The 27,279-nt window shown below is 35.6% G+C and overlaps 1 protein-coding gene and 1 pseudogene across 1 annotated transcript in view; one reads left to right on the forward strand and one right to left on the reverse strand.

The window, feature by feature from the left end:
- The window catches only part of LOC106884049 (dual 3',5'-cyclic-AMP and -GMP phosphodiesterase 11A), a 389,181-nt gene that overhangs the window by 263,724 nt on the left and 98,178 nt on the right, over positions 1-27,279 (reverse strand). The window contains exons 3-5 of the mRNA XM_052973868.2: positions 11,961-12,128; positions 10,548-10,637; positions 3,258-3,395 (exon numbers count right to left, since the gene is read on the reverse strand). Coding sequence (XP_052829828.1) covers positions 3,258-3,395; positions 10,548-10,637; positions 11,961-12,128 — 396 coding nt within the window. The remainder of the gene's footprint in view (positions 1-3,257; positions 3,396-10,547; positions 10,638-11,960; positions 12,129-27,279) is intronic.
- Positions 2,065-2,615, forward strand: LOC149132292 (protein GVQW3-like; annotated as a pseudogene).

A 27,279-nucleotide genomic window follows, 5' to 3' on the forward strand; every position in this document is an offset into this window, starting at 1 on the left:
TCCTGCAGTCGCCTGTTTCGTTGATTGTTATTATCATTCTTAAACTAGTGACATTGGATAATAATAGAATTAACGCTACCTTTGTAAATTAACTTTTAATAAATTATATATATATATATATATATATATATATATATATATATATATATATATATATATATATATATATATATATATATATATATATATATATATATATATATATATATATATATATATACATATATATATATATATATATATATATATATATATATATATATATATATATATATATATATATATATATATATATATATACATATATATATATATATATATATATATTTATATATATATATATATATATATATATATATATATATATATATATATATATATATATATATATATATATATATATGCAGATAGATAGATAGATAGATAGATAGATAGATAGATAGATAAATTTCAAAACTTAAACCGAAGGACAAAGCAAAATCGGAAAATACATACACAAGATATGGGTGTGCTTATTCCCCATCAATTATCGTCCAAAAATAATAACAATTTCACGCCTTTAACGATAATATTATTCATTTTCTATGACGTTAGCAGTGGAAAGCAGTTGAGAATAGTGAGCGGACGTTGAGAACAGTGACGAAAGCAATGGGCAAAGGTAATGGTACGACTATAATGTACAATCGAAATAAAATATACAATATACAAACAAAATAAAGGCCGTACCTCTCTGAAACAAAGATAGTACAAGATGTGTAAAAGTAACGTAAGGAAAATGTCTGGAAGGTCCAGAAATAGAAAGTAGAGATAGATAGATAGATAGATAGATAGATAGATAGATAGATAGATAGATAGATATGGAATAATAACAAGTGAATGAAGGTCAGCTGAATACATTTGACAATATGATAATTAGTTGTAAATGTGTTCGTTTAAGGGAGTTATTCGCCGTCCTCTTGACTGGTTGTATATGATCAAATTTCGTGCGTGGTCGCCGTAAAAGCGATTTGACTGAAACAATAGGCATACTGTCTTCAGTTTGTACATTAGTGTAGTAGGCAGACTCATATATGTAGACAAACGGGCGAGGATACCCTTGCACATGATATAGAATAAAATATTTACAGCCACTTTTCTAATGGTGCATACAAATACACTCACGCATACGCACACGGGAAAACAGCAGGACCAACGTTTCATTTTTTAAAGTCGGAACCATGTCACCGACAAGTTTATTTGAACCTTTTCCCTTCTACACCGACACTGTCTCTTAGTCATTTATTCTCATCCTTCGCACCTCAGTTTTCCACCGCAACTTTGACCGCTTCCCTTCTTTTCATTTTATTTTTCTTTCACCTTTCACTCAGTTTCTTTTCCTACTTCCTCTCTCCGAAGTACGGTAACGCTGTCTTGTGTTCCCCGTCACCTGCAGCCAATCTCTCAAATATAGAGGATGTAAACCTCTGCTTACTTCCTTTTATTTTTCTCCAGTCATCTAAAAATGACTATACAAAACATTGTATACACCACTCTCAACGCTAATTTTACTGTACTCTTTCTGTTGTCTTCTATAAGTAATAAAAGTCTTTTCGACACAAACAACTACCACCGATCACCTTGGAGTCTGATTTGTTCGATGTGTGTATGCACGTGTGTGTGTGTGTGTGTGTGTGTGTGTGTGTGTGTGTGTGTGTGTCTGTGTGTGTGCATACATAGACACACACACACACACACATATATATGAGGTTAAAACTTCTTCACTTCCAATGTCTGCAAGTTAAAATACTTCATAAGAGCAGTTTCAGAGAAATGTTAGTACAAGGAGTAGAGATCAAAATCAGAGTTCCCAACATTTCACTCGCTGCTTTATCAGGGACATTACTTTTAACATTGATACGAAAGGTGTTCATTAAAGACTTCCACTGATCCACTTCTGGTTATTGCAGGAAACATAACTTGTACAGGTATAATCATACATGTCCCTACATGTCACATTGTAAATTGCAGCTTTCTACTAGCATTCGTTTGTCTTTTACGGCAGCTGAAGTGAATTAAAGTGTTATAATGGAGGTAATTGAATGCAGATCAGTGATCAGGTTCTTATACTCAAAAGGTCGTTCGCCAAAAGAGAATTTCGATGAGATGAAAGAAGTTTATGGTGACGATGCACCATCATACGATGCAGTCAAGTACTAGCATCACCAGTTCAACTGTAGTCGGACATCGGTGGAAACTGCTCCTATTCCTGGACGACTACATTCCGCCATTGATGACGACACCATCCATAAATTGGAAGCCGTCAGTTTGGAGGATCGCCGCATAACTATTCGGCAACTATCCAAGAAGTGAAGATAAGTGTAGAGTCCGTGGAAAAAATCATTCACGATCATTTGCACATGCGGAAGTTGTCTGCACGATGGATTCCCCGGATGCTCACACCTTTTCAGGAGCAGGAATAAGTCAATTGCTCCAAGGCTCTTTGGGCAGTGTGCTAAGAAAATAAGAAGGACTTTTTCGGCAGACTTATCACACAGGATGAGATATGGGTCCATCACTATGATCTTGAGACTAGCAGGCAAGGTGATGCTCAGTCTTTTGAGAACAGTGCGGAGTAGTGATGTTGGATTTTCTGGCAGAAATTGCGGAACACCATCAAAGCAGAGAGGCGTGGCATAACTCCTCCAAGACAACGCCTCAGTTCACAATGATAAAAGCACACTCCTGTGGCTATGAAATCTTCCCTCATCTCCCTTACTCTCCCGACATCGCCCTATATGACTTCCACCTCTTTACCATAGAGGATTTTTTTGAAGGGGAAGGACATTTCGGATGATGATAAACTTATTTTCGTGGTAAAGTCTTGACTCTAGACGCAACCTACCGACTTCTACAGGCAAGGTATTCACAGCTGCATAAAGCAATGGGAGAAGTATGTCAGCATTGATGGTGGCTATGTAGAGAAGGACTAATAATTATACCATGTTTCGTTTATCCCCGTCCTAGGGAAGTGGGTCAGGGAAATCTTTAATGAATACCACACGTAAATATAGTTTTAGTAAACGAATTTTACACTTATATTTTGATGTTATTGCAAAACAGTTCTCTCTTTAATGTAGAAGTTAATTATTTTGTATCGTGAAAGGCGTCGCTATTTTAATTACATTGAAGATATTCCTATGATGCCGAGCGTTATGTATTTAAGTTTACCATGATTTTTTTTCTATATTATGAAAATAAAAACAAGAAATATGAATTACCTCGGAAGTTCCATCTCGTAAAAATACTGAACAGCGTTCACATTTCAGTAAAGTCTGTGCCCGATTCATAGTTTTCAAGATTAATCCATCTGGGTTGGTTTGTTCTTCGAACAGGTCATGCACAACTTCTAAAAGTGACTAAAATTAAAATAAATTCACTAGTTTAGAAACGCACGAAATATTTATCAAATACTACTTAATGGATGCAAAATTTTTTGCATTAATGTTTACTCTTTCAGAAAATTATTCAATCTCTGATATTTGGATTATGTTCAAACGTGTTTCAACGTCTTGAAATTTTTACTTGCTTTTAAGTTTTGGTAAATATTCACAATGAAATTGTGTTTTTCACAATATTAATAAATTAAGGCAAATTGCTACAATATGAACTTCAAACAAATTGGACCTAGTTCTTCAGGAACTTACTTATTACTAACCAAGGTATTCTTGTGATATTTACATTTCATTTCATTGTGTATGGCAAAATATATAGCCAAGGTAAATCTTTGGGTTATAAGTAATAGGGTATTTATTTTTATCCTTCTGCACGGTCATTGTATAGGTTAAAGGACTACCACCCATTCGAGACCATTTTGTATCTTTATAAGACTACAAATTCGTTCTTGTATGGAATACTGTTGTCATTTGGGTGGAGCACTATTTTGGATCTTCTCGGCCAGATTCAGAAGTGAGTCTGTAATCTGATTGATTCCTCTTTTGCCTTGCATCAACTCTGCAACCCTTGCCACATCGACGTGAAGTCGCCAGTTTTAATCTTTTCTATTGTTATTGCCACAGAAAGTGCTCTGATGAACTTTCCTAGTTCCTGATTACTTTGTGCTATATCGCCTGACTCATAACTCACAGTATACCCAACCAAATGCTACTATGCTTCTACGAATAAGGAAGTCATTCTACGGTCGAAGCTTTTTTTCTCCAATTACCAGATTTTGAAACTCTCTTCTATCTTATTGCTTTCCTCCGTTTTATGACCAGAACTGTTTCAAGTCTAAAGTAAATACATTCCTTATGTCTTAATTTTATCTTCTTTATTGTCCTTTACCACTACATGTTTTCTCGCCTTGTTTGGGACTTTCTTACAAGAAGATAAAAGTGCGCCAAATTCAAGCTTTTCTCTCAAAATAGGTGTCCCCTTTATGTTATGTTATAGCTCTTTTCGGACCGTATAGAACCCTATGGAATCATGCAGAAGAGGGAGTTTAATGCGATTGCTATTAAGAGCTGCAACCAAATCGGCCAACTCCGTGTACCAGTTCACTCATGACACGACGATCATCTTGATGCTGTAATAAGAGACACATTGTTACACACATCTTCCACAATTTGGAATGGCCTGCAAATTTCATGTGCTCTGTACCTACCTCTTTTCCTCCGACTCACCTATGTTGAAGTAGTGTCTGGTGAGCATTGTCATTACTTTATATTTAGGCTAAATTTATATATTTCACAAATTCTTTTGGAAGCCATCTTACATATTTTCATTCTCACTTCACTCTACATACCCAAGTAAAGAAAAAAATATTCTTACTTCGATAATGCAGCTTTACTTCCCCATAAAAAGACAGAAATGTCAAGAATGGAATGACATTTTTTTGCTCAAAAGTATGTCGATCATAACTCATCTGGGCATATCTTGATAATTGTCAATAAACGAATGAATGTAATTTTATTAATTTAATATAATTTATAAAATACACAACTAATAAAGTAATTTTGACTGTTATCTCATATTTCTGGTTTTATCAAGAATTTCAGCTAAACACGTTAAACTTTTCCTAATCATGTATTGGAATACAATTAAATTTTTTGAGACATGTGATTTTAAGCGATAATTTTAAAATGACTGAAGAATGGAGGCTATAATCAAATGTTCTACTCTGGCAACTGCTACCAAAGTTAGCCACTAAAATTGAAAGACATTCATATACGTTTAAATTATATTACGTTGAAAAGTTATGAAGGAAAGGTAGTATGAGAAAACTAAATATATTACTTTAGTTATGTATTTAGTGTCTGTAAATTCTGAATCCAAAGTCGTGGTTGTCTGTAATACTTTGGCACAATTCAATATTTTATCACATTCAAATTAAGTCTATCTATCTACACATTTTTTTATCTTTCTCCCACCCCCACCTCTCACTCCCTTCTTCTTCTTCTTCTTCTTCTTCTTCTTCTTCTTCTTCTTCTTATTATTATTATTATTATTATTATTATTATTATTATTAATATTATTATTATTATTATTATTATTATTATTATTATTATTATTATTATTATTATTTTATGTTTGTTTTTTGTTTTGCATTTGTACAAGTTGGATCCAAGTCTCACCCAGAGACCTCAAGAGACAACAAGTTAGAAGTTCATGTAGGTGTTATGCCTAGGGTACCATATATTTGGATTTGTACAGTTTTGTTCAAGTGAATGTTTAAGAAACCATAAGAAAATTGTGTTTGTTTTAAAATTTGAGATCACATAGACAGTATTTTACGTAGGATATGGGCAGTTCCCATGAGCACTATCTTTTGAACTTCAACCATTTTGGGGTTTCCTGGTATCTGAGCTAGGTAGTAATCAGCCCGTTTCGCTGTCATTCCCAGGGCACCTATGACAATAGGTATACTATTATTATTATTATTATTATTATTATTATTATTATTATTATTATTATTATTATTATTATTATTATTATTATTATTATTATTATTATTAGTCAAAACGAAGAGCGCGATTTTAGATGTTTTATTTTTTGAACAACATTTCGACAGAACGTCTGTCTTTCTCAAGTTCAAACCAAAAGGTGATTGAAAATTCAAAATTTCAGAAACCAAACGTAGACTATGAACGTGAGTAATCAGCGTCCATACGTTGATAGAATGACATCATCAGCTTTTGTCAGTTTTTTAATAAGCAGAAAGAAAGAAAGAAAAAGGAAGACGACAGAAAAAGAAAAGAAAAAGAGAAAAAGAAGAATATTCAATCAAACAGTTTTGCATAAATTTGATGATATTCTCCTGCAAAGATTCCCATTTAGTGTACGGTGCAGAATGCACGAAACATAACTTGATTTATGTTGGTTGTGCAACGGAACAATTAAACAAAAGGTTTAATGGGCACAGATTCGACGTCAGGCACAAGAACAGTAGTTCAACAGAACTTGCTGAACATTTCGTTTCAAGCGGCTGCAATTTTGAAGAAGATTTGAAAGTGCACATTCTCAAAAAATATCCTGAATGTACCCCACTTTCACTTCTCAGAATGTATGAGGAGAAATATGTTTGCGGGTTATTGACATCACGCCCTGGAGGAATGAATAAGATGACAGGAGAATATCATCAAATTTATACAAAACTGTTTGATTGAATATTCTTCTTTCTCTCTTTTTCTTTTCTTTTTCTGTCGTCTTCCTTTTTCTTTCTTTCTTTCTGCTTATTAAAAAACTGACAAAAGCTGATGATGTCATTCTATCAACGTATGGACGCTGATTACTCACGTTTATAGTCTACGTTTGGTTTCTGAAATTTTGAATTTTCAATCACCTTTTGAGAAAGACAGACGTTCTGTCGAAATGTTGTTCAAAAAATAAAACATCTAAAATCGCGCTCTTCGTTTTGACTATTTACCTTCGTGAAGAGTTACGTCAATCCTTTTTTTTTAAATATTATTATTATTATTATTATTATTATTATTATTATTATTATTATTATTGTTATTATCCTCTCTCTATCACTCTCTCTCTTTCTCTCTCTCTCTCTCTCTCTCTCTCTCTCTCTCTCTCTTTCTCTCTATTTCTTCTCTCTCTCTTTCTCTCTATTTCTTCTCTCTCCTTTTCTCTTGTCTTGTCTTAGCCGCACGTCCTCTATCTTGTTTTAATGTAGTATATATATTTTGTACATTAGGCGCAGGAGTGGCTGTGTAGTAAGTAGCTTCCTTACCAACCACATGGTTCCGGGTTCAGTCCCACTGTGTTGCACCTTGGGCAAGTGTTTTCTACTATAGCCTCGGGTCGACCAAAGCCTTGTGAGTGGATTTGGTAGACGGAAACTGAAAGAAGCCCGTCGTATATATGTATATATATGTGTGTATCTGTGTGTGTGTTTGTGTGTCTGTGTTTGTCCCCCTAGCATTGCTTGACAACCGATGCTGGTGTGTTTATGTCCCCCTCATCTAGCGGTTCGGCAAAAGAGACCGATAGAATAAGTACTATAGGCTTACAAAGAATAAGTCCCGGGGTCGATTCGCTCGACTAAAGGCGGTGCTCCAGCATGGCCGCAGTCAAATGACTGAAACAAATAAAAGAGTATTTCTATTTGCACACCCTGCCTGTGTCGTGTTTGTTTTTGTCATTGTCCTCTACGTTCACTCATTATTCACGGCAGCTTTACGGTGAATAATACTATCGTTAATTGTAATGATATTTGTACGATACCTGAGGAGGAAAGAGTAAGTCTATGTCTGGTGTTTGAGTTTTCAGTTCATCCTTTTGCCATGCTTCAGTTTAACTTTTGAAGCATGAATTCATGTGAGTTAACTAGAGTATTAGAGCGGTTTAGTTCTTATTTCTAGCAATGTACGTGTTTCCTAACAATCTAGTCACATTTAGTGACAATTATAATTCTCCTTTTTACTGATCCAATAATTTGGATGATGAAAACATAAATACTAAACATAAAACCATAAATACGAAGCAAGTCCGGAAAAAACCGAACAATCGAGGCAACGGAAATTGCCGAAAGTGACGTCAGTAATGAGAATTGTCAATCAGCACTTTTCGGACGATTATGGTCGCTGTTGGTGTATATGTTTTCATTCATGTGCGTTAACTACAGCATCAGAGCGGTTTAGTTCTTATTTCTAGCAATGTAGGTGTTTCCTAACACCCTGGTCACATTTAGAGACAATTATAATTCTCCTTTTTGGTGAAACATTGCAAACTACTGTTTATATTAATTATATATATATATATATATATTATTTAATAACAGTTTGATTCAGCTCCATGCAATATAGTTTGGGTATTGAACTGCAGTAGGTTCACGCAGGCCACATGATGTTATCAATCTGCAGTGACATCAGTTCCCGTTTAGAATGTCTACGACCGCGTGTGCTAGGATAAGGTGGTAGTGACACTGTGTCTAGGGATAGATGCTAGGTTCACTCGGAACAAGAGTTCGCTGGTGTGCATCTGTGCGTGTGTGAGTGCATATACCAGGTACGTAGGTGGTGGGTGCCTGTGTGCATGCATGTTTGTATATTGGTGACACCAGTTCGTCGTTGAAAGCACCAGATGTGTGACTGCATGTATTTAGTGTGTATGTGGGTATCTGCTGCGAACATGTGTGCGTATGTGTACATGAATGGGCGCGTAAGTGTGTGTTTGTATCTGCTGAGTGTGCGCGTGCATTTGACAATCGAGAGGTGCTAGTGGCTTGAAGTATATGTGTGTACATATCTGGTGTGTGTGTGTGTGTGTGTGTGTGTGTGTGTATACGTGGCGTGCACATATGTGTGTGCATATGTATCTCTGTTTTGCGAGTGAATTTACGTGTATATCTGGTGTGTGCATGTATGTATGTTCCTGTTATGTGGGTGTGTGCATCTTGTACATGTGCATATGTAACAACTGTATGGGAGTATCAGTGTGTGCGTGCGTGTGTGTGTGTGTGTGTGTGTGTGTGTGTGTGTGTGGCAGTGTAGAAATTCCCAATTTCGTTAAAACAGGAGGCTGAAAAGACTGGCCGTGAATAGGTTTTACTCTTCTAAGAACGAGAGTACAGTATCTGTCTGTAGTAGCTTTAGTCATCAACCTCCCTGGTCAGCAAACAGCTACATTTAAATACCATTTCTAAGCCTCGTTTCCATTCCAAATCTCCATTTTCAACTGGCTGTAATAATATTAACAGTAGTAAATTTAACATGTATAGCTATAGTACTAATATCAGTAATTATTACCACAGCGACATCAGTTCGTTGGTGTATTATTCTGTATATGTGCGCCTAGTATGTGTACATAGAGACTAGTGTGTGCGTGCGTTGATGTATTTGACCTGATGCATTAGTTGCCACTTTGTATCGGCAGCGATTTGGTAGGAGCAACCAGATGTGTTCTTTGCTTAGAGATTTTCTGGTGCTAGGTCCACTCAGAGTCCCATTCATGAGCGAAGGATGTTGTCTCGCCTGTCTATGGTTTCAGGTGTTTTAACACCTGAAACTTTGAGAAAGTCATCTCCACCTCATCTAATCGCAGTCAACCGGCGAACAAACAGGGCATATACATTGAGTATGATGTTCGATACATACGTAAGTATACATACATATATAAGTACGTACGCACGTATACATACATACATACTACGTACGTAGCAGGTGTGGCTGTGAGGTAAGACGTTTGCTTCCCAGCCACATAGTTACAGGTTCAGTCCCACTGCTTTACAACCGGTGTTGGTGTGTTTACATATTAGTAACATAGCAGTTCGGTAACAGAAATCGATAGAATAAGTACCAGGCTTTAAAAAGTACAAGAGTTGATTCATTCGGCGAAAATTCCTCAAGTCGGCGCCCCAGTATGGCTGTAGTTTTAATGTTTGAAACAAATACAACATCAATGATACATGTGTATCTGTTTATGTTTCTGGTAGTCGACATACAAGTGTCTAAAAACCTACAATGTCCTCGTAATGAGTTGCAATGACTCGATTTTTATTTTATTTCCACTCATTTGCAATTCATATCAATGTGAAACGACCGTTCACTAAATACTTTCTTTCTGTATCTTTCTCAATCTATTTGTTTCTCTATCTTTCGCTTTCTCTCTCTCTCTTTCTCTCTTTCGCTTTCTCTCTCTCACGCACAAACACACACACGCACGCGCACACACACACACACACACACACACACACACACACACACACACAAACTCACGAGCAGACACTTGCTTTTTTATGCTGATATAACTGCATGGTGGACTTTGTGTTGTATCAATAAGTTTAGACTGTCACACTTTAAGTAGCTTATAAATTTATGAAATTATTCGTTTCTATAATTGATATATTTTCTACGTACAATGCACTGTTAGATTATTTTAATGGTTTGACTCTCTTTTGGTTCGTCGCCAGAAATAATTTATTAAATAATATCTAGAATGCTCCATCTCATCAAAAATCACATCCATTTACTGTTCCTAGTTTTCACAAGTTCTGCTGGATTTATTTTAAAATTGCATCACCTTTTATTCTACTGATTGATTGACGTTGCACACCATTTACTTACCTTATTTCGCTCATATTCTCGACTGCATGCGTCAAATAGCTGTGCATTTTGAATGGCGGTTCCACAAAATGTTGTGTAAGTTGCTAGAAGCTAGCAGTAAACAGAATTAAAGAGAATATAAATATTTGATTACATCAGATCTTCGTTTCAGTTAAATATACGAAATATATAAATAGAAAATAAATGAAGTGACGCAGAAAAGAGTTTACAGCTGTAAAAGACAGATTTCAACAACTGGAAACAATAACAATAGCATAAAATCATTTCTGTTTTGCTTTTGTTTTTTAATCTTTTTACTGTTACTTTTACTCTGTTAAAATCTTCAAGCTGAAAGTTAGGTTATCTCTGAATAGGCTGTCACCTTTATGGACTCTACATAACGAAAAATAATTGAGAAGAAAAATGTTTTCACACTGGAATAATATTTTCGTGATGAAATAAGAGTTATGTTGTTCGGAACAGTGTCTTTGATCAGAAAAGAAAAACCCTTTTCGAAATGTCTGGTATTTCCTCTTTAAGTAAAGTAACTTCTTTCACTTAGTGAAGGCTTAAAAGCACTTCGAAATAAATAATGTTATTTACTGTCTTGTAGACAGAAAAGCATTGTAAAATGCCGCTTCGGAGTTTTTAGCGCATCATTATTACACTTAGCGTATCATTAGCGTATTATTAGCGTATCATTATTATACTTATCTAAGGCGGCGAGCTGGGAGAACCGTTAGCACGCCGGGCGAAATGCTTGACAGCATTTCTTTCATCCTTATGGTCTGGGTTCAAATTCTGTTGAGGTCGACTTTGCCTTACATCCTCTCGGGGTCGATGTAATCGACTAGCCCACTACCTCACAATTTCAGGCCTTGTGCCTATATTAGAAAAGATTGATATACTTATCTTAGTATTTCACCCGCCGCTACGTTCTGAGTCCAAATTCCACCGAGGTTGACTTTGCCTTTCAAATAAGTACCATTGAAACACTGGGGTCGATATAATCGACTTAGCCCCTCCCCACAAAAAAAAATGCTGCCCTTGTGGCAAAATTTGAAACTATTACTATACTTATCCAAATTTCTTTTCTTATAATGAACTAAAGAGATTCTTCACTTGTCGTAACAATATTGCCATATAGCTGTTGTCATGTAAACAAGTGAGAAGGTTAAGTATTTATGAAACACATTGAAACCACTGGTGTATTCTATTGTATAAACATTATATCTACACACGCGCAAGTACACATACATTCATACACACGCACACACATACTTATATTCATGCATGCATGTGTGGGTATATGTTTTCGTATGAGTGTGTGTATGCCTGTGTGTTTGAGTGCATTTGAAATAAAAAGTTTTTGCATTCATAATAATAAAGACAATTTCTGTTTTTTTTTAAATAAGAATGTTTTGGAATACAAACCTTTTCGTCCTCTTTGGTGAATAAATTCTTTTCATCAGGGCCTCCTCGTTTATTGATGATTTGCGCAATTCCAACAATTTCGTCCCCTGAATTCTTTATTGGCATACACAAGAGAGATTCGGTTTTGTAACCTAATATTCTATCAACTTCATCATTATATCTGGGATCCTACATTAGAAAGAATATTAGTTACGAGAATTTGGGAAAAATTCTAACGCAGAAAACAAATTTGGTCGAAAAGAAAATTGTGAAATGGGTCGTAACAATAGAAAATGAAAGTGGATACTGAGAAAAGCAATGACATTTTTATTTAAGTAGTCCATGTAGAAACGATGGAAATATATCACTTCATCTGATTATAACTATTAGCTTTCGCTCTAACATTTTAGCGTGTACACAAGAAGTTGGTTTAGTCTTACTCTAGATGTGAAGAAGTCGAATAAAAGGTTAGAAAGTGTATGAGAGAGGGGGGGGGGGATAAAGGAAGAAAAAGAAAAAGCAAAAGTGCTAGAATGCAACACTATCACCTAATGAAAAAAGACGTCTACTTAATAACAGGGAAAGTATCCCTCATAGTTTGTAAATTGTGGAGCAAAGGTTACAAACTTGAGGAAATAACAGAAAATGGCTAATGCAAGGATAGATGAAAACTCAAGCCCAAATTAAACATCACAATAAAACAGAAAGAAGAGAAAATTACTGCAGAAAAGCTATTACTAAAACTTGAAACTTCAGTAAGCTAAAGAAAGAAAAAAAAACATTCAAGGAACTAAAAGAAAAGTCACAAAGCAAAACAACTCCAAATGACGAAAGATCTGTGGTGGATGCTTTAAAAGGGCTTAGAAAATATCAGGAATCTATTTGAAGACATATGACGATGAATTTAAAGAAAGAAGAATAAAAACTACGTTGGAAATATGGATGTAGAAAGTATGGTGAAGAAAAAGTTTTAAAGAAAGGATTTCAAGCAGCTCGAAACAGAAATGGATCATGAGAGAATGAAGGTGTTCGTACGACCTATTTCCCGCTTCAAAACACACAAAAAAAAGAAGAAACACATAAAAAACTTATAACCACTATCATTAAAAAGCGTATTAGCACTACCTTTAAAAAACAGCACAAAACCTAAGTTTCATTTAAACTATTGCAGATCTTAAATTTCAACAATCATAGATAGAATGTTCAGCAGATTTTCCTTTCAGCGGGGAAGAAAACAAATAAGAACCCAGAGAGTTTATGATTCACCTCGTCTCGTACATATATATATATATACATGTGTGTGTGTGTGTGTGTGTGTGTGTGTGTGTGTGTGTGTGTGTGTGTGTGTGTGTAATAGAAATATTACATTTCTAAATCTCTCAGAGAGATTTATACAGTAGCAGCAAAATAAAGTGATGGTATTTTGTCAACTTAATGTGACAGTCCCATGAAAGGGAAGAATGCTACTGTTATTTAGCCCTAGGAAACACCGTTTTTATTGGCCTTGACACATTTTCTGTGTCCTTATGTTTTCAAAGGCGAATAAGCATCAACAGCTAGCAGGGCATGCTACTCCAGACTGATGATGAGTAATGACTCTGAAACTAGTCTCTGGATGCTGGCTTTGGTATGGTGGAGGTGCTTATCTCCTCTTTGTAAACATAAAGACACAGGAAATGTGTCAAGGCCAACAGGAAACAGTGTTTCCTAGGGCTAAATAGCAGGAGCATTATTCTCTTTCATAAGACTGTCACATTAAGTTGACAACATACCATCACTTTATTGTGCTGCTGCTGTATAAAATCTGTCTGAAAGATTTAGAAATGTATTATTTCTATTTTCGAAATCGGTGAATGTATTTCACTTGAATTATTATATGCTTACTAAGGTAGATGGGCATCGACATCTACCAACCCACTTTTTAAAAAAATGGGAGGAAAAAAAGTTCAGTTTTAAGTTCAATTTAATATTGCTCATTTGTATATAATCGATAAATTAATTTGTATATAAAGACGAACTCATTCGATCTTTGTAATTGTGTGTCCTGTGTTGTCCTCATCTCTATGTTCGATCAGTCGTGATCATAATAAAGATTTCAGCTACCAACCCACATTTTTGTTGTTTTTTGGGAGGAATCTAGCCGAAATTTTTTGCGAAGCCGCCATTGTTGGGTGGTAGTGAAACAATTGAAAAAATAAAGAGTTACACAGAAGTTACTGGAGGTAGAGATGCTGTAGACCCACGGGTGCTGAAGCCGGAGAAGATAGAGTAGAATGAAGAGAAGATAACTAAATATTGTGAGAATGTAAAAAAAGACGGGTCAAACATAAAAATGACCCTGCCAGAGGAGGAAAAAAGAAGAATAGAAAGCAAGACGGTAACATTCAGAACATTTTCGAATGAAAATCGGAGAAGAGATCACGCGCCGCATGAAGAGATAGAGGAAATGTTGGTGGTGAACATGGGAGAAAAGACAACGTTTTTTACAAGAGGATGAAGATACGGAACTATAGTAGTAACCTTTCTTTCAGAAGATGATTTGAGAAAATCCGGCAACATGATGTTGACGGGAGTAAAATGGACGTTGATGCTAGACTGTTGGGGGCAAAAGAATTGTCAGGATCAGGGTGAGAAAAATACTACCGTCGATAGACCCAGAATGGGTAGTAGCCGCAACGTTTAATTCAGAACTGAGGAAGAATGGAGAAGACCTGAAGAACACAACAGTTGAATTGTTGGGGTTATGGTATTGAAATAATCTGTGCAGTAAGCCCAAAACATTACCACGAAATGGCGGAAACTTTGGAATTACCAAACGGTGAAAAATTGGAAATAATGGTGGAGGGGAGACCCCCCCCCCACCAAATGCTATGGATGTGGTGAAAGAGGGCACCTGAGAAGGAAATGTCCTAGAGAAGCAGTGGAAATGGTGGAAGAAAGTGCTCAGGAAGATATAGTAGTGGAAAAAAAGCAGAAACAAAAAATAGAATATGATGGGAATGTTGCAAAGGTAAAACCCAGGAAACGAGAGAGAAGAAAGTCACCGACGACAGTGGACTTGAAGAAGAGTAAAGGAATGGAGGAAGAAACCCAACCCACGATGAGAAACGGAGAAAATTTACCAGTGGAAGTACCAGCAAAGGAATTAGAAGTACAGTCATTTAGACCCAAAACAAGGCAACCTAGAATTACGGAAACCTAAAAACATAGACATACAGATGAAACACGTAGAGTTATAGTCAAACGAACACACAGACACACAAATACAAGAACACATAAAACAGCAGGAAAATAGAAGCAAAAAGAGACAACATGAAAAACACAAACGAAAAGAAAATTATAGTGAGATGGGACAACCGAGCGTAAAAGATTGTATAAGTGAAAGACGTTGTGTGAGACAGAAGAGTTAAGTCGATATATATTTTGTAAAGACTGTAACTGAGAAAAATATTTATTTGAACTTTTAAGGGAAGAAAGGAAAAACAAGCAAATTTTGAAATTGTTGAATGAACAGGTTTCCAAAATGTTTTTAAAAACTTCTGTGATAAACATTAGGTTGACATTAGTTTAAAAAAAAAGGAAAAATAAGAAGTAAATCCTGTATGAACATTTGTTGGATCCTTTCCTTTTGGCCGGCACATAGAAAAAATAATTTTTTGTAACTAAACACTTTCAAATTTCGTATACTGGTAGAATATGTCATTTAAAGTATCATTTACTCTTGGCGTTTTTAAGAAAATTCTTTATTTTCAAAGTTATTTCGTGTTAAAGTTGTCGTATTTCGGTAAGTTCAACCAATCAATGACGTGTATTCAGCTGAATAAAATTACTGCTATTGTTTCTCAACAACAACTTCCGGCGGTTTATATTTAGTATGTCACTGTTATTTCTGATATATTTACATTTGAGAGACACGTGTGTATAGTTTAATCAATTCAGTTCTTAGTTACTTTAGCGTTTCCGAAATTGCCTATTTTGTTTGTTGAGTTATTTTCGTTTGCTTAGTGTTTCGTTACAAAAAAATAATTTCTTGATGTGCCGTTCAAAGGGAAAAGATCCCATTTTCCCCCCTCCTCCTCCAATTTCTTCATTTTTCACATTTTTCCGTATCTCTAACCCTAAAATCCCAACCCTAACCCTAACCCTAAAACCCCGACTCTAACCCTAAAACCCTGACCCTAACCCTACCCCTAAAACCTTAACCCTAACCCTAACTTTAATATATATATATATATATATATATATATATATATATACACTCACACATGTATGCTGACATAATGTACACATATCCTTGTTAATACCTATATACGTATATACATATACACACTCAGATATATATAAACACACACATATACACATATATGTAATCACATGTAAGCATAGATTTATACGGGCGCAGATATGTGGATATGTAAATATGTTTATGTGTGTGTATGAGAAAGAGTGAGAGAGAGAAAGAGCTACAGAGACAGAGGGAGACAGGCAGACAAACAGACAAACAGACAAACACACACACACACACACACACACACAGAATGTAGAAGTACTCAAATATGTATGATTTTCGTTCCTGAACAAACAATAAGCCAAGCGTTAGGAAGTGTATTTTAAGGATCTCTAAATAGACTACATTACCACTTAGTCACTTCTCAGAGCTTTACAAAAGCTTATCTCACTTATCTAATCAATTTATCCTATTAATGTAGGGCCCTAACAACAATTACATATGCAAATAGTACACACAAATTAAATACTTTCCTAGAACGGTTTCATCCCAATGATGACACACTCTAATCTTACCTTAAGAAATTCCATGAGCTATTTATTACATACGTGTATTCTTTATAAACACAATTTTCAGCATAGTTGCATCTGTTTACCCCATCACTCCATTATTCATTCATACATGTACTTTGAAATATATATACTTTCATCGTGGAAGAGTTATTTAATAACACTCACAAACATTTGAATTCACTTGAAATTTAAGTTTATTTCATGAGATGTCAATGATCAGGGCGCTGTTATACGGCGAAAGTTTTGACAGGCAGTTCATGAAATAAAAACAAAATTCAAACTGAATTCAAAAACTTTGTTACTAAATGGCCCTTCTACAACTTAATTGCTTCATTTTCAACATACGGTCTCAGATCACGTTATTTGCTATAGAAGTACAATTCTGTATTTGTATCTTCTGGTTCTAAATTAGTAATACTACCTTGTGTATGACCATAGTAGCTGGTGTTGTTCAGACACAGTATAGACTCTGGGTTACAGACGAGCTAGCACATTTCTCTGTCTTTTTATAATAATGACTTCACTCAGACATCCGAAGCAACTCGTCTTTCCATCGCTTGTTACTCTTTGCACATCCATTCTCTAACCCCCTCACTGATCACTATTCCCAGTCCTTCATTTCCAGATCATCAGCCTTCCGGAATATCCTTCCTGCTCGTATCTTTCCATATCACACACACACACACACACACACACACACACACATACGTACGAAGTCTTATCAATAAGTATCCGAACTGTTGCCATAGTAACGAAACTAAAGTATGCAGAGTAAAGCCACTTGACACAGATTGACCTTGGACTCTGCTGTGCTTTCGCACTAAGTTTTAACGTTCTAGCATACCTCTGATGTTTAAAGCAGAGCTTGGAAGGAACATGTGTAGCGTGTGATCGTCGCATGGACCGTGACAGAGAAAGTTATCAAAGCGAAAGTTGTTCAGAGGCCTACACAAAGTTGGAGAGGAGTGTATGAGACGCACACAAGTGTACGAGTGGTTCAGACGTCGATAGGGACGAACGTTCTGGGAAGACCGCAACCAGTAGAACTGAGAAAAACATTGCAGATATGCATGCAGCTGTGAGGGGAAATCGTCGAATCACCATCCGTGAGTTATCAGAGGATCTGCAGATTAGTTACGTTTCAGTTCACTCCATTATCACTGAAGACTTGGGTATGAGACTCGTGTCTGCCAAGTTTGTGCCAAAACTGCTTTCAGCTAACCAAAAAGACACTCGGTTTCAGTTGCAGATCTCCTTGATGGTGTCGAGAACGATGAAAACTTTTTGAAAATTTTGCTAAGGCCTCTGAGCAGGTATCGCCAAGCTTTTGGCAAACTTCGATGCAGATTTTCTCCTCGACTTGGCAACACCCACAATCTGACATAGAAAGGCTATATATACAACGTATCGAAGGTGAGAGAGGCCTTATACAGCTAGAAAACTATTACAAAGTAATCACCATGGGACTACAGAAATACCTATTTCAGAGGCAAGGAAAACTAATACAAATAGCCACAAAACACGAAGAAAACGAAAAACTGTTTTTAGTCTTTAAGGAAGTTGACAAACACATTAAAGAAGTCATAGTACCTAACAATTATGACGAAAAAGACGAAACAACAGAAGCTGTAAAACAAGTGAAACCAAACTAAATCTAGAACAGCAACGGATCATGATAAAACGATAGCAAGACAAGGCCCTTCATGGCGAATATCGGGTTAAGCCAAAGAGAAAAGAAATAGACAAAGCAAAATCCCAACTATGGCTGAAAAGCTCAGGACGTAAAGCTGATACTGAAGGATTTTTAATTGCAGCATGAGATCAAAGCCTTCCCATCAGAAATCACCAGAATCACGTAATGAAAAGAAATACAAGTAACTGTAGAATATGTGCTGATGGAAAAGAAACAATAAATCATATTGTCTATGGCTGCCCAGTACAGGTTAAGAAGGTATATATTCACAGACACGACAGAGTTGGGATCTATATACATTGGAAGCTATACCAATACTATCGAATAACAACAGAAAAAATATGATATAGGCACACACCAGAAAAAGGTCACAGAAAGCAACCATACACTGGGATATGCCAATACACACAGATAGAGAAATCAAGGCTAATAAACTGGATATAGGTGTCAGAGATCACCAAGAAAAGAATGCTTCCTGATCAATACCAACAGAAGACAATGTTTCCCTAAAAGAAACGGAGAAGCTTTCAAAATACAAAGATCTGGAAATAGAGGCGACTCGAATGTCGAGCTTAAAAACAGAAACACTTCCTAAACAACATCCAGACAAATACATAACAAAAACATCAGGACTTACAAGTATATATCACATACAGAATATAGCACTACTAGGCACACAGAGCTGTGCTTGGTAGTGCAGTGAAAGCACGTGGAAAAATAAAACTACTGAAGAAGAAAAAGAAGAAGAAGAAGAAGAAGAAGAAGAAGAAGAAGAAGAAGAAGAAGAAGAAGAAGAAGAAGTAGAAGAAGAAGAAGAAGAAGAAGAAGAAGAAGAAGAAGAAGAAGAAGAAGAAGAAGAAGAAGAAGAAGAAGAAGAAGAAGAAGAAGAAGAAGAAGAAGAAGAAGAAGTGAAGTACACCGGGGAAGTGGAAGTACACCGGGGAAGTAAGGAAGTACACCGGGGAAGTTTAACATGTGAGAACGATAAATCACTGCTCCGAAACTTATCCAAAAACATCGGAAATAAAGACATCGCATTGAGCCAAAAAATAGCTGACAAAGGGTTGGATTATATCCGAGTAAGTAATACTCATTGAAATTTATTTCTATCTTTCCAAATATAATGATGTATTTTAACTTGATACCTCCACTACCCGCACAGCGATCGTAAACACACGTGTTACATCAAAATCAAACCATCTTCGAACCCCAAAACACCATCTACAAAAACATGACAAACATATTAAATAACACCGGTATTATTCCACACAAGAATAACAACCGAGAAGTGCGTACTGTAAGCTTGTTACGAAAAAAATACGAAGATCTGAACGTGCAAAACAATCTGACAACAGAAATAAACGAACCGGTACCCTACGAAAACGATGACCGTCAAAATAAAGGACCGGACGTTGTTCCTCATGTCCCGAAAACAAAACCAAAACGGCATAAATGGACACGTGAGGAATACATTTCGATACTATACGCCTATTTCACAGCAGTGCTCTACCCAAAAAACGAAAACGCAACAACACATACATATAAAATATGGAAGAAAAATAATGTAAATATAGACCTCGATAAAACAATGAACCCTAACAAACTAGCTAACATAAGAAGATATATTCTAAAAGCAAAAAAAATATCAGAAATAGAAATAGAACAATTGAAAGAAAAAATACATCAGGAAAATCTAGATAGTAGTCACACAGCAATGCCAAATAATAATATAAACACTGAGATAGCAAAACACGAGGACAAACGTAACATTTCCGGCAAAAACGAAGTAAACAAAAAACAACAAACCCAGACCGTAGAGATGTATAATAGTGTACAAAAAGCACCAAACCAGAACACCACAGACAAACATATGAATGAAAAGGAAGGCAAAACAAATATAAAGCCTGGAAATAACGAAGGGAAACCTAATAATTACGATACTATGAAAATGAAAATAACCAAAGAACTGAAAACCACAGATCTTAGAATGGACCACAGATTATATCTCCCAAAAATCAAAATAGACAATAAAACAACATCAATAATAAATAGCATAAACCTGGCCGTCACGGAACTAACAGCCACAGAAACAACAGGCAATATCACTGAGCTAAATGACATAATATATGCGGCAGCCACTGCAGCCACAAAAGAAGCAGGATACTCACTCAAACCCATCCGAACAGGAGTTCTACCACCCAAACAGACCTTGTGGATAAATAACATCCAGAACAAAATTAAAAAAGAGAGAAAAGATTTATCGATTCTCAACGAAATTAGTAAACAATCAACACTACTAAGTAACAAGAAGAAAACAAAAATACTGTACAAATACAGCATTACAGAAAAAGACTTACCTGAGGCAAAAGAAAAACTAAAGCAAGACATCCTTGCCAAAGCATAAAGGATCCGCCGGTATGAGAAACGCCAACGTTTCTTTGAACAAAACAAACAGTTCAATTCCAACCCCAAAAAACTCTACCAAGAACTGGGTAAAAATAAAATAGACATTACTTCAGCACCAACAGCAGAAGAACTAGAGAAATTCTGGAAACAAATATGGTCGGTGAAGCAACAACCCCAGAAAAGGACCATTAAAACAACGAACTTAGCACCTGAGCAACTCTGGGCCCCTATAACAACTGAAGAGGTCACCTAGACACTGCAAAGACTAAGCAACTGGAAGGCACCTGGACACGACAAGATCCCCAATTTCTGGTTAAAACACCTGCCAGCAATGCATAAAAAGCTGGCAGAAAACTTTAACAACATACTAGCAGATCCAGAGACAATGTCTGAATGGCTCACAAAAGGGAAAACCATCTTAATCCCCAAATCCACGGAAACGGAGAAACCACAAAACTATAGACCTATAACCTGTCTCCCTACGATCTACAAAGCCTTTACTGCAATAATATCGCAGAGATTGAGTAAACACCTGGAAAATAACAACCTGTTTCCAGAAGAGCAGAAGGGATGCTGCAACGGCTCATGCGGCTGTAAAGATCAATTATTGATCAATAAAGCCATAACTGAAGACAGCCGCAGAAAGAAGAAAGGCCTCAGTATGGCCTGGGTGGACTACCAAAAGGCTTTCGACAGTGTTCCCCACACGTGGATTCTAGAAACACTAGCCATAAACAAGGTGGCACCAATTATCATAAAATACATAGAGCACTCAATGAACAAATGGCAGGCACTGCTACAGCTCCAAACAAAAGAGGGACTTGTGAAAACGAATGCCATCCCCATTAGAAGAGGAATATTCCAGGGAGACACGCTCTCTCCACTCCTGTTCTGCCTGGCACTCACACCTTTAACCGAATTGCTAAATAGAACTGGATGCGGTTACAAATGCTACGGAAAAACAGTCAGCCACCTTCTATATATGGATGACCTAAAATTATATGCAAAAAACGACGAAGAGCTAGTAACACTACTACAGACAGTACACGGCTTTACCAAGGAAATAAATATAAAATTCGGATTAGAAAAATGTGCCAAAGCAACCCTGAAAAGAAGAAGAAGAAGAAGAAGAAGAAGAAGAAGAAGAAGAAGAAGAAGAAGAAGAAGAAGAAGAAGAAGAAGAAGAAGAAGAAGAAGAAGAAGAAGAAGAAGAAGAAGAAGAAGAAGAAGAAGAAACAAGAAGAAGCTATAAAACAAATGAAATCCAAACTAAAACTAGAACACCAACGGACCATGATAAAACGATGGCAAGAAAAGCCCCTACATTGTAAATACTGGGCTAAACTAAATGCGAAAGAAATAGATAGAGAAAAATCCCAGCAATGGCTGAGAAGCTCAGGACTCAAAGCAGAGACTGAAGGATATTTAATTGCTGCACAAAACCAGAGCCTCCCCACCAGAAATTACCAAAAACACATAATGAAAAGAAATATAACAAGTAACTGTAGAATATGTGGAGATGGACAAGAAACAATAAATCATATTATCTCTGGCTGCCCAGTCCTGGCTAAGAAGGAATATATTCACAGACACGACAGAGCTGGGACCTATATACACTGGAAGCTATGCGAACACTATGGAATAACAACAGAAAAAAGATGGTATAAACACACGCCAGAAAAGGTCACAGAAAACGAGAAAGCAACCATACTCTGGGATATGCCAATACACACAGATAGAGAAATTAAGGCAAATGAACCAGATACAGTTGTCAAAGATCATGAAGAACAAAGACGCTTTCTAATTGATGTATCAATACCAGCAGATGACAACGTTTCTCTAAGAGAAATGGAAAAACTTTCAAAATACAAAGACCTGGAAATAGAGATAACTCGAATGTGGAGTCTAAAAACAGAAACAATTCCTATCATAGTAGGTGCCTTAGGTATAATAAAAAAATATTCAGACAAATACATAACAAAAACACGAGGACTTACAAATATATATAACATACAGAAAATTGCACTACTGGGTACTGCACACATTCTACGCAAAACACTTTCAATACAGTAAACATAAGAGCACCACAGCAAACCACAGCACATACCCAAGGCGCACAGAGCTGCGCTCGGTAGTGAAGTGAAACACGTTATAAAAATAAAACTACTGAACAATAATAATAATAATAATAATAATAATAATAATAATAATAATAATAATAATAATAATAATAATAATGATAATAATATTTTAAAAAAGGATTGGCGTAACTATTCACGTAACTCTTCTTGACTAATAATAATAATAATAATAATCATAATAATAATAATAATAATAATAATAATAATAATAATAATAATAATATTCCAAGGAGACACGCTCTCTCCACTCCTGTTCTGCCTGGCACTCACACCTTTAACTGAATTGCTAAATAGAACTGGATGCGGATACAAACGTTACGGCAAAACAGTCAGCCACCTTTTATATATGGATGAGCAAAAATTATACGCTAGAAATGATAAAGAGCTGGAAACACTACTATAAACAGTACATACATTTACCAAGGAAATAGATATGAAATTCTGATTAGAAAAATGTGCCAAAGCAACCCTGAAAAGAGGAAAACTAGTTAAGAGTAGCAATATAACACTAGATAAAGCCAATGAAATAAGAGAACTAGACGAAAGCCAGCCATACAAATATTTAGGAGTCAATGAACTAGATAGGATACAACACACACAAATGAAAGAAAAAATAAAGAAAGAATACTATAGACGAGTTAGATCAATACTAAAAACAGAGCTCAATGCTAAAAACAAGATAATGGGTATTAACACTTTAGCCGTTCCAGTTATAAGTTACAGCTACAATATTCTTAACTGGACACTAAACGAACTATCTAAAATAGAAAGGAAAACAAAAAAAATAATGACAGGATCTAGGATGCACCACCCAAAATCTGACATAGAAAGGCTATATATACAACGTACAGAAGGTGGGAGGGGTCTTATACAGCTGGAAAACTATTATAAAATAACCACCATAGGACTGCAAAAATACCTACTTCAGAAGCAAGGAAAACTAATACAAACAGCCACAAAACACGAGCAAAACAAAAAACTGTTTTCAGTATTTAAGGGAGCTGACAAATATAAACAAGAAATCATACTACCTAACAAATACGAAGAAGAAGAAGAAACAACAAAAGCTATAAAACAAATGAAATCCAAACTAAAACTAGAACACCAACGGACCATGATAAAACGATGGCAAGAAAAGCCCCTACATTGTAAATACTGGGCTAAACTAAATGCGAAAGAAATAGATAGAGAAAAATCCCAGCAATGGCTGAGAAGCTCAGGACTCAAAGCAGAGACTGAAGGATATTTAATTGCTGCACAAAACCAGAGCCTCCCCACCAGAAATTACCAAAAACACATAATGAAAAGAAATATAACAAGTAACTGTAGAATATGTGGAGATGGACAAGAAACAATAAATCATATTATCTCTGGCTGCCCAGTCCTGGCTAAGAAGGAATATATTCACAGACACGACAGAGCTGGGACCTATATACACTGGAAGCTATGCGAACACTATGGAATAACAACAGAAAAAAGATGGTATAAACACACGCCAGAAAAGGTCACAGAAAACGAGAAAGCAACCATACTCTGGGATATGCCAATACACACAGATAGAGAAATTAAGGCAAATGAACCAGATACAGTTGTCAAAGATCATGAAGAACAAAGACGCTTTCTAATTGATGTATCAATACCAGCAGATGACAACGTTTCTCTAAGAGAAATGGAAAAACTTTCAAAATACAAAGACCTGGAAATAGAGATAACTCGAATGTGGAGTCTAAAAACAGAAACAATTCCTATCATAGTAGGTGCCTTAGGTATAATAAAAAAATATTCAGACAAATACATAACAAAAACACGAGGACTTACAAATATATATAACATACAGAAAATTGCACTACTGGGTACTGCACACATTCTACGCAAAACACTTTCAATACAGTAAACATAAGAGCACCACAGCAAACCACAGCACATACCCAAGGCGCACAGAGCTGCGCTCGGTAGTGAAGTGAAACACGTTATAAAAATAAAACTACTGAACAATAATAATAATAATAATAATAATAATAATAATAATAATAATAATAATAATAATAATAATAATGATAATAATATTTTAAAAAAGGATTGGCGTAACTATTCACGTAACTCTTCTTGACTAATAATAATAATAATAATAATCATAATAATAATAATAATAATAATAATAATAATAATAATAATATTCCAAGGAGACACGCTCTCTCCACTCCTGTTCTGCCTGGCACTCACACCTTTAACTGAATTGCTAAATAGAACTGGATGCGGATACAAACGTTACGGCAAAACAGTCAGCCACCTTTTATATATGGATGAGCAAAAATTATACGCTAGAAATGATAAAGAGCTGGAAACACTACTATAAACAGTACATACATTTACCAAGGAAATAGATATGAAATTCTGATTAGAAAAATGTGCCAAAGCAACCCTGAAAAGAGGAAAACTAGTTAAGAGTAGCAATATAACACTAGATAAAGCCAATGAAATAAGAGAACTAGACGAAAGCCAGCCATACAAATATTTAGGAGTCAATGAACTAGATAGGATACAACACACACAAATGAAAGAAAAAATAAAGAAAGAATACTATAGACGAGTTAGATCAATACTAAAAACAGAGCTCAATGCTAAAAACAAGATAATGGGTATTAACACTTTAGCCGTTCCAGTTATAAGTTACAGCTACAATATTCTTAACTGGACACTAAACGAACTATCTAAAATAGAAAGGAAAACAAAAAAAATAATGACAGGATCTAGGATGCACCACCCAAAATCTGACATAGAAAGGCTATATATACAACGTACAGAAGGTGGGAGGGGTCTTATACAGCTGGAAAACTATTATAAAATAACCACCATAGGACTGCAAAAATACCTACTTCAGAAGCAAGGAAAACTAATACAAACAGCCACAAAACACGAGCAAAACAAAAAACTGTTTTCAGTATTTAAGGGAGCTGACAAATATAAACAAGAAATCATACTACCTAACAAATACGAAGAAGAAGAAGAAACAACAAAAGCTATAAAACAAATGAAATCCAAGCTAAAACTAGAACAGCAACGGACCATGATAAAACGATGGCAAGAAAAGACACTACATGGTAAATACTGGGCTAAACTAAATGTAAAAGAAATAGACAGAGAAAAATCCCAGCAATGGTTGAGAAGCTGAGGACTCGAAGCAGAGACTGAAGGATTTTTAATTGCTGCACAAGACCAAAGCCTTCCCACCAGAAATTACCAAAAAACATATAATGAAAAGAAACAACAAGTAACTGCAGAATATGTGGAGATGGACAAGAAACAATAAATCATATTATCTCTGGCTGCCCAGTCGTGGTTAAGAAGGAATATAATCACAGACACGACAGAGCTGGGACCTATATACACTGGAAGCTATGCCAACACTATGGAATAACAACAGAAAAAAGATGGTATAAACACACGCCAGAAAAGGTCACAGAAAACGAGAAAGCAACCATACTCTGGGATATGCCAATACACACAGATAGAGAAATTAAGGCAAATAGACCAGATATAGTTGTCAGAGATCATGAAGGAAAAATATGCTCTCTAATTGATGTATCAATACCAGCAGATGACAACGTTTCCCTAAAAGAAATGGAGAAACTTACAAAATACAAAGACCTGGAAATAGAGGTAACTCGAATGTGGAATCTAAAAACAGAAACGATTCCTATCATAGTAGGCGCATTAGGTATGATAAAAAAAAATATTCAGACAAATACATACCAAAAACATCAGGACTTACAAATATATATAACATACAGAAAATTGCACTACTGGGCACTGCACACATCCTACGCAAAACACTTTCAATACAGTAACCATAAGAGCATTACAGAAAACCACAGCACATACCCAAGGCACACAGAGCTGCGCTCGGTAGTGAAGTGAAAGGACGTTATAAAACTAAAACTACTGAATAATAATAATAATAATAATAATAATAATAATAATAATAATAATAATAATAATAATAATAATAATAATAATAATAATAATAATAATAATAATAATAGGGGACGACACCAGGGAAGTTTAACATGTGAGAACGATAAATCACTGCTCCGAAACTTATCCAAAAACATCGGAAATAAAGACATCGCATTGAGCCAAAAAATAGCTGACAAGGGGTTGGATTATATCCGAGTAAGTAATACTCATTGAAATTTATTTCTATCTTTCCAAATATAATGATGTATTTTAACTTGATACCTCCACTACCCGCACAGCGATCGTAAACACACGTGTTACATCAAAATCAAACCATCTTCGA

The sequence above is a fragment of the Octopus bimaculoides genome, chromosome 16 (assembly GCF_046866305.1).
Source record: "Octopus bimaculoides isolate indiv1 chromosome 16, ASM4686630v1, whole genome shotgun sequence".
Classification (NCBI taxonomy): domain Eukaryota; kingdom Metazoa; phylum Mollusca; class Cephalopoda; order Octopoda; family Octopodidae; genus Octopus; species Octopus bimaculoides.